General features: G+C 43.9%; 1 protein-coding gene and 1 pseudogene across 2 annotated transcripts; both read right to left on the bottom strand.

Annotated features, from left to right (window-relative positions):
- Positions 1–838: 838 nt before the first annotated feature.
- LOC123127608 (F-box/kelch-repeat protein SKIP30) lies at positions 839–4613 on the bottom strand. The gene is made up of 2 exons (XM_044547359.1): positions 4355–4613; positions 839–2116 (listed from the first exon to the last, which is right to left on the bottom strand). Exon 2 carries the CDS (start codon positions 2072–2074, stop codon positions 1013–1015), a length of 1062 nt encoding a protein of 353 aa, XP_044403294.1. The 5' UTR covers positions 2075–2116; positions 4355–4613; the 3' UTR covers positions 839–1012.
- Positions 4614–5173: 560 nt separating this feature from the next.
- Positions 5174–11512, bottom strand: LOC123127607 (cytosolic Fe-S cluster assembly factor NBP35-like; annotated as a pseudogene). Its single transcript, XR_006462663.1, has 8 exons — positions 11492–11512; positions 11296–11349; positions 10833–11136; positions 10516–10730; positions 10152–10419; positions 8034–8151; positions 7785–7886; positions 5174–6324 (listed from the first exon to the last, which is right to left on the bottom strand). The product of XR_006462663.1 is annotated as a cytosolic Fe-S cluster assembly factor NBP35-like (transcript).
- Positions 11513–12392: the final 880 nt, after the last annotated feature.

Here is a 12392-nt window from a genome sequence, read left to right as displayed (position 1 = left end):
TGGGCTGCTCGCGTGGACGCTTTGGACGATCGGTAATAAACTTGTGATTCAGCACATGTCTCTCAGACATTCTACCGACGCGGTCTTCAAAATGTGTGGTTACTTACAGTTTTGACGGCCGCTTAGTTGCCCTCCGGACCGGGACGCCATCTTCATCTTCATTGCAGACCTTCGAGCACCAACGTTCCGCTTGTCTCCTCCGCTCCCCCACCACCTACAGAGCTGGAGGCCTTGGGCGTCCATACTGCTTTGCCTTGGGTTGTCCACCTCATCTTGGTCTTTTCCTTTTTCCTTTTTAGGGCTTATTTAGTTGTGCACTTAGCAAAATCTGTCATACTTCACGTGAGTGTTTTTGGTGTGAACTTTGTCTCTTGGATTTTAATGGCTCTGTTGTTGTGCTTTGTCTATAAAGCTGAGCGAAAGCCTTTTTTTATATAAATAGTGGTGATTTTTTCCTTGAGTGACCCTCATTCTTCACTCTAATCTTATAACATGTCTCTAATCTGGCGAACGAGAGAGAACCGTATGTTGAAAAGGCCTTCCAGATGCAAAAGAATATCAGAAAAAACATAATTTCACTTTCAGGATACCAAGAGTACGCTTTCCAGTTGAAAAAATGCACAAAAAAACTGCATCCTAAACTCATCTTATGCTTTACCCAGAAGAGCAATAGATTGCACTTCTGTTTCCTAACATCTATTCTTATGAGCCAAAGTCAAAATTTGAAACACATACGGGGAACTTTGCACTTGTGCCAAAAAAAAATATCAAACCAATAAGATTGCAGCAAGCACTGCAAGGCACATGTAGTATAAATGTATAATAATAGTAGTAGTTGATAACTGATTGACAATCTGACATTCGAGTCATGGCCAACATATATCCTCACTGCTACAACAAGTGATCCAAAACTAAAAGCATAGTTAATCTTTTTTCAGAAATTAAATGAGATGCAGAATAAATAAAATCCATCTGCAGTTTTCAGGAACAGCATTGCCACACTGGAACGAGCCTAGATCTTCAGCAGAGCACAGCCTGCGATACTCCCTCGGCAACGCGTCATCGGTGATCCTTGTCGCCAGGTTGGCCTCTCGCTTGCGACATTCAAGATATCAACATCAGACAATGGCTTAATGCACTGATTTCTTGGCCCAGGGCCGATCACTCCACCAAACAAACATATGCTGTCCCCTAAGCCAATCATGCCAAAGCCGATCCTGCTTTGGAATCCTGATGCACAAGGAACCATCTTATCAGGGAAATTCTCACCATGCTGCTTCCTAATGCAGCTATTGCTCAGCACATACAACTCTCCACCAACCATTGCCATTGGGCCTTGCAGCCAAGAGTAGTCCTCAACAGCCCAATAATTACCGCCATCTTCGAGAATCTGGACTGTGGATATCCCTTTATGCAATACGTGCATCTTATCCTTGAAGACAAGACCAGAGCATGCAGAGGGGTGTGCCTGGCGGAGGTCAGGGAGGGACTTCCATGTGTCAGCTTCAGGATCGTAAATCTCAGCCTCTGATATCGATTTGCGGCAGTTTGTAAAGCCCCCAGCAACAATTATCTTCCCATCCAATGCATAACAAGCAAACATCGCTCGAGCTACAAGCATTGGAGCCCTCTGGGCCCACAAGCGGTGGAGAGGATCATAAGACCAGACCTCATTGCTCGCAAAGATTGTGTCATGGTCTCCAGTAAGGGGGTCAACTCTATCACTGCCACCACCAATTACATAGAGTTTTCCAGCAACAGAGGCAACTCCAAAACGGGCAATGTTCCTAATCTGAGATGGCATGACAGGGAGAGTTATCCACTTGTCTCGACGAGGATCATAAAGTTGCCAAATGTTTTCAGGTTCGAATGCCAACACACATAGCAGTTCTTCCGTCGCCCCAATCTGATTCCGAACATTGAGAAGCTCCCCATTGCGAACAGATGCTCTCCAAGAGCGGCAAACCAGCTGAAGAATAGGATGGGATACAAACGGGACACGTGCAAGGCACTGGAGAGCCACTTCATTAGGAAGACCGTCAAGTAAGGTCGATACCATCGTGCACTCAACCATATTATCTCAGTATACAGCAAGGAAGCGACAAGACCTATTAGCCTGAACATGTCAAACATACCAAGTTCAGATACACGCTGTACAGAGAAATCAGCGAAGTAGAATCAAAATAATGATCAGGCATTCATCTAATAGATATCATTCGAACAGAAACTTAATGAGGCATGGAATGATGAAAACACATAGTTAGAACTCTAAACCAACAGTAGGGACATAATTAATTAAAGTATCCTAAGTGAGGCTGAAGGTGAGCCTGCAGGGCACATTACATCATAGAGAAATTGTTTTATTTGTTGAGGGATAGCGTGTAACAAAAGATTGTCGATAGACCCAAAATTGTTCGGAGTTCCTCCTAGGGCATAGCAAAGGTAGCTCATATTCATTGAAAGTTCTTACTTAGCACTTACCCTGGTACAATATTAAACAGTTTTTATTTGCAAATTGATTACAATACATAAGGACATAGGTATATTCCAAAATCATGATTGTTAACATCAGCCATGAAAGAAACAGCAACAGCTACAAGTATTAAGGTATATTGTTACTTTATGTTCTTTAAGCTTCTCAGTTTTCACTATACTGTGAGGGGAAAAAATAGCCTCATGAAAACAAAGCGATCAATTAACTCGGCTCAAAAGTTGACTAACATGTGACAACTGACTATGGATATTCCAGAAAAGCTCCACGCGGAAAGTAACCACAGCAGACCTCTAGGATATGGGGCTTGTGAGTTGACAGAGATTTGTAAATTGGGAGATCCTTTTTCAAATGTTCACAGGGTTCTATATTCATCCTCTAGTCATCTATATATCCGCCAAGTCAAATGGTGTTTGTGTTCTTAGTTTTAAGATAAGAGGAACAAAAGAGCATGCACAAGTTCTCTAAAAAGTGGCCGGGCAACCTTACCAGAGCAAGGCAGGGAGATCGCCTAGTTGGTCAAAGGTGCCAGAGGTGACATTCGGATTCGGTGCAGCCAACTTGGCAAGCCGGGCAGGTACACAGATGGCTTCAGCCTTTAGGAGTGTGCTAGCAGTGCGAGATAGTGGGAAATGGGGTCAGAGTGGGCCCAGCAGTATGAGACGAGATGTCTGTTAAGCTTCATGCACTAGCCAACGTAACCAAAAGTCCAAACTGATGGAAAGGGCTAGGCAATCCACATATACACTTCAACACCCCCTCTCACATGTGACGCAGGAAGTCAACACGTAAATAGACTCACAGGTATGGCTCAAGAGGCCTATACATGGACATAGAGGGAACAACAGCAATTTTCAGATAAATTGCAGAAGCCAGGATTTGAGCTCAAAACCTTAGGCTCTGATGATACCATGTTAAGCTTCATGCACTAGCCAACGCAACCAAAAGTCCAAACTTTCAGAAAGAGCTAGGCAATCCACATATACACTTAAAAAATGTCGTGGTGGCAGAGGCAAGCAGAAGTGTAGCCTGGCAGAGCAGATATGTAGCAGCCATGGAGCCGGAATAAAATTATGAAGTGATACTACTTGCGCGAAATACAACTAACCAGTAACCCACATAAATTTAGCATCTGATTTGGAACTAGGATAATAGTATGAATGCTACAAATAACAATATTATCATCCTCCCTGGCATGGATGACATGAACCAACTGCACCAGGAAATGAGGCTGCCGCTTAGGGAAGATGGCCTTGGAGTACTCTAAAAAGCACCAAGCTGGGGGCAGGGTAGCCTCCAGATTCTAGTCAGGATTAGGCAGACACGTTGATAGGAGGGTGGCGGCTAGCAGCTAAGCAGGGTAACGTCCACCATCTAGAGCACTGGTGCCCTCCTAGCTGATCGCACATACCATGGTTCTAGATCAGTAGCCTAGTATTCCCCTCTCTGAAACTGGGTATTAGCAGCTGCAAGCAGCAGTAGACCAGTCAACAACTCAAAAGTGATTTGTGATTAAAATTGGTATCGATCCATTACATACGAACATATATTCCTAAATCATCCTGCAAAATTAACTGAACCATGACTAGGCACACCCGAGCATCAGGAGATATGTAGTGAAATCGATTGACTAACACTCCAAGCATTCAGATACGCCAGCATAGAGCAAAACGCGGTGGTCAGACGAATGAACAGGTGCGAACGGGGAATCCTCATCGTAGAACGAAAATTATGGACTCGAACCAATCCCATGAGCGATTATGCATCCGCCGCATCCAGATCTAGTGACAGGCAACACAAATCCGACGCCGAACCGATGAATTGGGCTGGCTAGCATCGCGTGATTTGGGGCCGGGTTCGTACCTCCGGCTGGAGCAGAGGCCCGCGCCCGAGGTGGGTGATGTAACGAGGACCGGGGAGCTTGCCGGACTCCGTCCGCGCCTAGGGCCGACCGCCGGTGTCGTCGCCGCGGAGTGGGTATGGTATGGGTCGGAAGGGAGGCGTCGCTCGGTTCGGGTGCGGTGCAGAGAGAGAGAGGGAGGGGGGAATGGAATGGGTGAGGGAGGGAGGGGAGGAGTGAGGCGTCAGGGGCGACGGGATTTTGCATTTTGGCTTTTGCGGCCTCCTCTATTTTTGGGGCGGGTTCACGCAACGTATAGCTGGCCAAATGGGCCGTTCTTTTCGGGCCGGCCTGTGAGCACGCGCGGCACGGCCCGCTTTGGGCCAGGCACGGCACGGTCTAAACGGGCCGGGCCTGGCACGCGGCACGCCCTGGGCCGTGCCTGGGCCTGGAGGCTGGGCACGCGGGCCGGCACGGCACGGCCCGATTACGTTATTGTTTGTTTCCCACAAGAAAAAAAGAGCAACTTTTCATCCCTATTCATTTTCATGTGGAACACCACAAAATACGACAGAGGAAGAATTATCAGCGTGTTAATCGTGTTGGTAACATGATTGATGAAGTCATAACAGACGCCTCGCCATCAATTAAAACATCTCTTCCAACTAAGCGAATCATCGAAAAAATCCTAAAATAAATGCAGCAAAATACCCAAGTCTAGAGCTGAACTCTATGGGCTGATTCCACCACAGGAAACCTAAGCAATCGTGCCCCCAGCTGGCTGGCGAGTTTCTACGCATTACTCAGTTCGTAGTAGATGTTTATTTTGCGTGCACTGTGGATTATTTCCAAAGCCAAAACAATTAAAATCTGCAAGCCGGAAGTCTGTAATTTCAGCAATTTCAGCCTCTATCGCATTAACGCTCAATATTTCTGGAAAAAAAAACGGATACACAAGCCAAAAGGCTTTAGGAAACTAAGGACAGAGTGAAAGCCACTCGGGCGTGTAACAAGCAATTGTACAACGAGACTCCCCAGATATCATCGTAACATTTTTGACTAGTGGTACTTCTCCAACAGGCACAAACACTGTCTGCTTACTTGGTTTTGATCAGCTTGTCGATGATGCTTTTCAGAGCCGGCGCACTGGCGCTGCACCTCTGATCGGCGAAGCACGACCTCCCTTCCTCAGCTGCCTTGCACAGCTGCGGGTCCATCGGCACCTTGCCGAGGAAAGGGACCCCCATCTCATGGCACATCTTCTCTGCGCCACCCTTGCTGCTGTCAAACACCTCGCTGCAGGCCACGACCGACAAAAGCTCCGGAGCCTTCTCCTTGATGTAGTTCATCGCCCACTCCGTGGCATCCGTCTCCCCTGCGGGACCTGGCTTTACGAACTTGAGGTCTGTGAACGCCTGCCTCAGGCCACTCATGTTCTCCACAACGCCCAGCACCGGCACACCCACCTTCTTGCAGAAATTGATTTCCTTCCTCACGTCAATTAGAGAGACTTGCTGCGGGGTCGTCACGATTATCGCGCCATCAACTTCGGTGGCTTGTAGGTACTGGACGATTGAGATGTGCTCGTCTGATGTTCCAGGGGGTGCATCCACTACAAGGTAGTCAATCTCACCCCAGTCAACATCCTTGAGGAACTGTTTGATCAATCTGTTCTTGCGAGGACCCCTCCATATGACCGCATCATCTGGGTTAGGCAGCATAAAACCAATCGACATGACACCAAGGTTGGACTCAACGTAGATCGGTGACCACCCAAGGTTGCTCTGATGAATATCCTGGCCTTCAACGCCTAACATTTTCGGGATGCTAGGGCCACATATGTCTATGTCGAGAAGGCCAACCTGATGGTCCATTTCAGCTAGGGCAAATGAGAGCTGGGCTGAAAATGTGCTCTTTCCAACACCTCCCTTTCCTGACAAAACCAGTATCTTGTGTTTCACAGTAGCCATCCGCTCAGCAATAGCAACCAAGTCTGAACACACACAATGCAATACTCATCAACATTTTTAGGCCACTTAAAATGGAAGTAATAGAAGCGGACGTACTAAGTATATTTGCGCACGCGTTAACCACCAATTATAACAAACGATTATCTAGCCTATAATAGATCAAGAACAAAAACTAGCATATGGTTATCTTAAGCACAAAAACTAGAGCAGGCCCAAGACAAACAACAACAGTCAGTCAGTCAGCACCGATCAGGCAGGAAGCACACAGTCAGCTAAGAATACTGGACAAAGGAGCTACAAGTCTCTGGTCCATTCCACATGTATCCTGAATAAAGCAAATCTTATATGTCATAAACAACATCATCTATTAGTAAATGATTACTAGTCGAGAAATACACACTGACTTGGGCTTGAGCATTGGCTGGCGAGCCGAGCCCCGCTTAGCTTGGGCTTGAGCAAACATATCAAGAACACAAGATATATACCATGTCGGCCGAAGCAGGGATGGCTCGGGGCTAATTTGCACTATTAATAGTTTGTCAGTGTAAAGTGGACTATTTGGACTCAGAAATATAAAAAAATTAGACTACGCAAGAGTCGAAGGGGATAAATGGACTTATTCCATCAAACCAAAACAGGAAGGAACAAATACTGAGCACACCAGTGCTTCATCATCAATCTGGAATTCTCAAACCTTCCAACATGTTCTACAAGAGAATGGGTCATTTCAATTGTACGCTATTTTTTTTATATTGAAGAACATGTTACATCACTAATGTTGCGGCCAACAAGAAGAAAGGGCAATGTTAGCAGATGCACTGATAAAGGATAAGTTATCTTTGCTGACTCCAAAATATGAGCAGGAGCAGAAGAATAAGCCACAGATGCACAATATGGAGATAGTTTCATTGGCTAATTCCCCAACACCACACTCGAACAAAACGAACAAAAGAACACCAGCTAGAAGGATATTTAGAACCAAAAGCCAGAACTAGAACAAGATTAAAGAGGCAGGGTGATTTATTGGAGAAAAGCTAACTGCAAGGATTTGCCGGCATAGCAATTTTCGACAACTTCATTTGCCAGTATTCTGGCCATTGCCTTCTCAAAAGTACAGGCAAGTGCATTACTCCTACCACTACTTAGTCTTCTTATGATACTTGTATGTGTAGTTATGCAGTATCAACAACCAGCTCGCGATTTGGACTGCAGTGAATGTTACATCTTTCTTTTCTAGAACACCATGACTATAACATTTTAATCAGTCATCTGTGGCCATACAAAATCAGTAAGCAACAACCTTGAATATGTTAAGGTTACATACATGGGTAACTACTGCAGAAGTACTAAAACTACCTAAACCGAGCTCAAGTATTTCTTAAAAACAAGGAACAAATTATGGCAGTGATGCTGATTCACCGACATCAGATAACGTTATAAATAATAGAATAGCGCACGAAAATCTCGGAGATGATCTGATTACCAGGATCGGGGCCCTTGGGGGCGGTGGCGCAAATCTGCTGGTTAGGGCATCCGGCGCAGGAATCGGCCTTCCCCGCCTCATCAGACTGTGTTCCAGGGCAATCTAAGCAAGAGACACATGAACAATCAAGCTCACAAGGCACCCCCTTCTTCCATGGCAGGACGACCTAGAAAGAAGGAGAGCGCGGACGGGCAAATCGGCCCGAATCCAAAGAAGAGAGGGGGGGGGGACGGGATAATCGAGACTTACGAGCGTTGGCGTCCTCCGGGACGTCGCCTTTGCTGCTGCCGTTCTCCATCTCTTCCGCTCCCTGCTCGCCCTCGCCGCCTCCTTCTCGAAGTTGCTCTCCTTGGACCGGGAAGGGGAACTGAGGATTCGAGAGGACCGCGTTAAAACCCCGGCCGACCAGGGAGGGTATCGGGCCTTGGATTCTGGTTCAACGGCTGGGAGGTTGGGTTTAGCGTTGTCAAGGACAATTTTGCATCTCGTTGCTTCTTCTTCAAAGGAATATTGTGAGCGGTTGCTTCTTCAATTTTGTCTCCTCCTTCTCTCTTTGAGAGTGAGCTTTTCACAATTTTAATTTTAGTCCCGTGACGAAAATGAGAAATAATAACATGCAACATATTCAATGAAAATCTTTAATATAAGTGGACCAATCGGTGTTTATTAGAGATAAAAACATTAACGATAATTGTATGTTTTATGAGACAAATGGTAAGGAAACTGCACAAGAGAAAGGCTAAAGGAGTTCTACTTAAACCGGATATATCTCAAGTGTTTGATTCGCTTTCATGATCGTTCCTTTTTGAGGTGTTGCGCGAGAAAGATTTTTCTGCACATTGGCAAGCTAAAGTAATCACTCTCCTCACAGCTACGAGTTCTAAAGTGGTGGTAAATGGTTGCACAAGAAAGAAATTTATGCACGCTCGTGAGTGGCGACAAGGAGATTCATTATCGCCCCTTCTCTTTGAGATTGCAATAGATTTGCTCACCTCTCCGATCATCCGAGCACATGAGTTGGGCGTGGTTAGTGCCATGTCGGGTTGTTCACCACTTCATATATTGTCCATGTATGTTGATGACGTTGCTCTGTTTTCCAGGCTTATGACTTCCGATATGATGTTTATCAAAGGGGCGCTACGAACTTCCGGCAATGCTCGTGATCTTTGCCAAGTTAACCACGATAATGATACGAGGACAATTGGCTAACAAGGAGTTGCTGTAGGCTGTCCGTGGCAGATGTAGGATTTCCCATGCAAGTATCTGGGTTTTTAGCTCTCAATAGCAGCTAACTAGGTATGAATGGCAGCCCATAGTTCATTTAGATGTCGAACTTTTTATCAAGTGGGTTGGCGGGAGAGCTTAGTTGCCAGGTTCGGTCGTCGAATTATGGTTAACAACGTATTAGGCCTACTCTAATTTAAAGATGATTTGTCCATGATGGTGCACAAAACAAAAGATAGCCTCCACCCCTTTATTAAGAATTTTGTAGCGTCATAGAGAGTCTGCTGCTAACTTCCAACTCTTTAGTTTGTATTAGCAAATGTGCTCGTGCCCTCACATCCTCACTTATTCACGGCGAACAAGATCAATAGAGGCAACGAGCTTGGTCATCACACTCCAGCATGTCGCTTTCACGAGCCCCTCCCATGATGATGTAGGGTGGAACCCTAATGGCCGATCTTTCACGAAATGAAGGGGATTTCCCTAGCACTACTAGGGGAAAATCTAGCAGTAGCACTGGTTTTTGGGCTAGCAATAGCGCGGGAGACCACGCTACTACTACGGTGCTACAGCTAAAGGCTAGCAGTAGCGTTGGTTCACCACGCCACTACTAGCCCTACTTAGCAGTAGCGCTTTATTAGGAACGCGCTACTGTAGTTACTATTATTACGTATTCTATTTCTTTTTTATTTTATGTCGTATTCGTACACCTTATACAAGTTTTCATACAGTAGCAATTTAGAGATTGTTATTACATCATAATGAGTTATTACATATTCTCCATCCACTTGAAACTAATCCGCGGTTCTTTCACCCAATGAAATAATAACTCATCATCATTGTCATCATCATCATATCATTAACAACTTATCATCATAATACATCATTGTCATATAACAACTCCTCATCATCATCATTTTCGTCCATGAGACATCATATAACAACTTGGTCACTAGTTATAATAACAACTCCTCCTCATCATCATCATAATACTCATAATCACTACTCCTCAGCGTCACCATCAACTTTAACACATTGTAGCACATAATAAAAACTTCTCATCATCATCATAGTCATATATAATCAACACTAACTAATTGTTCTTAATACCTAGGACCTACTCCTCTCTCCTAGGTAAAATACCATAAGATAGATAAACCGGTCCATCTCCATAATGGAGAATGGAGATAAACCTATCTCCAACTTGTGGTTTGCGCACATTCATTTTGTCTCCAATTAGTTGCGTGTGCGTATTTATCACTTTGCTCCATTCTTTGATTTTGAGCATTCCATCGTTTGAAGAAATCGGGTATGCACTGTGGTAAGCCTTCGAAGGAGTTAGTCGTAAGCTAACCAAATGCATATCACCTTCGATAAACATCAAGTCAGGCAGAACCTCCTTCGGGAGCCTCTGTTGAAAAACATAATAGTAACATATATATTTAGCAATGTAGTTTACTTAAGAATAATGTATGGAATGAAGTTACCATCATTAACAAAATCTTACCAAGTTTTTGGCAATGAAGTTACCATTAAGCAATTTATGGACTAGTGGCACGTATCTAGTATAATTTGGGCTGATAGTGTGATTGGTTTTAAAGGCCTCAACATCTTCTATGAATGAGACAAGATAACCTTTCTCCTCACAATTAAGCTTGGAGTCATAGTTGTAGTATGTGTTGTCTACAACCTTCCGAGTATTTCTTGAAGATAAGAAATAAGCTGACAATTATAAATAAATAAGTTTAGTACCGACGAACATCAAATATTTTTAAATTAACAATATAAATTACTGAACTTAACAAATTAGTTTGACAAACTCACATCTAGTAAAAACTGGAGGCATATCCACATCCACCCAGATGTCGATATTATCATCATCATCATAATCTTGGGGACGAATATCAAATCTTATTTGCATTCCCTCCTCAAATCCATATGCCTTGCAGAGAGCTTCCCAATTAGAGCAACTGAAATGTGAGTGATTGACCGCATTGTATAGCTTAACCAGAAATTCATAACCATGTTTAGTTCTTAAGTGAGCCCTCCTCGTCTCCACATTCTCAAAGTCATCTAAACCAAAACCAAGCTTCTCCAATATATATGGTCTAGCATGGCACGAGATGTACTGATCGAATTGAAAAAAATACAAAAATTACACATTGAACAAAAGAAGCACAAGTGATGATATTAATTACGATGAAAGGCTTGTCGTTGCATACTGTACAAACATCAAAGGTCTCTTCCAGCATATCATTTTGCAGGTGAGAAAACCCGTCGCACAAACCCGGTCATCATAGTAGTACCCGCACTCCCAGATCCCATCGTCATCAAACATCTCCTGTGTTCAAAATTCAAAGATTATAACTCAATGGTAAAACCCAAAATGGCGTCAAATGCTCTTTCCGGCATTTCAACGCACTCGATATTTCCTATATTATAGCACAAGCCATGCCAAAATTCACGGAAAAATTAGGCATCACCTTTGCTAAAAAAGGACCCATTGAGCGCCTGAAATTTGCCGTAACGGAAATTAATCAACACTCCGGCAAAACATAGGCCACTCGGAGGTGTTCCCTGCAAACATGGCTACTTGGGCAAGCACATATCCTATTTGAGCAACACTAGATATACATGCTTATATCTACATCATATGAGCATTCAAACTTGATGGTCATTGCATTCCAATGGTTGAAAATATGAACAAAACATTTCAAAATATCTTATGTATAATCCTAACATAACTAAATATGCAAATATAGGTCTCTCTTTCTAAACTAGTTCTATGAAGCACTTACAAAATAAACTAGTTCTATTAAGCACTTACAAAATAAACTAGTTCTATTAAGCACTTACTATAAATAAACTAGTTCTATTGAGCACTTACTATAAATAAACTAGTTCTATTGAGAACTTACTATAAATAAACTAGTTATATTAACCACTTACTAAATAAACTATTTCTATTAAACACTTGCTAAAAATTCTAGTACCCTAGTTCTACCCTAAATTTTCTTACTTCTATTACTAAATTTAATATCTAAAAATTTATTCTTAATACCTAAAAATTTCTACATTAAGTGGAGGGAGTAGGAGTGAAGGGAGGGGTGAGTGAGGGTGGAGAGGGAGGGAGGGATCGGGAGAAGGACGAGGCAGGGAGGGAGGTGGGAGGGAGGAGGCGGGGGAGTGGGAGAGGGAGGGATCGTGAGAAGGACGAGGCAAGGACGGAGGTGGGAGGGAGGAGGCGGGGGAGGAGGGAGAGGGAGGAAGGGATCGGAAGAGGGACGATGTAACGCCCCGTATGTAACTTGCCATATTTGTATTTCAACTCTTGCCATTTTCGGCACTAAGTTATGATATTCCCTCGTGGTTGGGTTTTGTCTT

This window comes from Triticum aestivum, chromosome 6A (genome assembly GCF_018294505.1).
Source record: "Triticum aestivum cultivar Chinese Spring chromosome 6A, IWGSC CS RefSeq v2.1, whole genome shotgun sequence".
Lineage (NCBI taxonomy): Eukaryota > Viridiplantae > Streptophyta > Magnoliopsida > Poales > Poaceae > Triticum > Triticum aestivum.
Note: the sequence above shows the minus strand (reverse complement) of the source record. Positions and strands in the feature narration are given on the sequence as shown.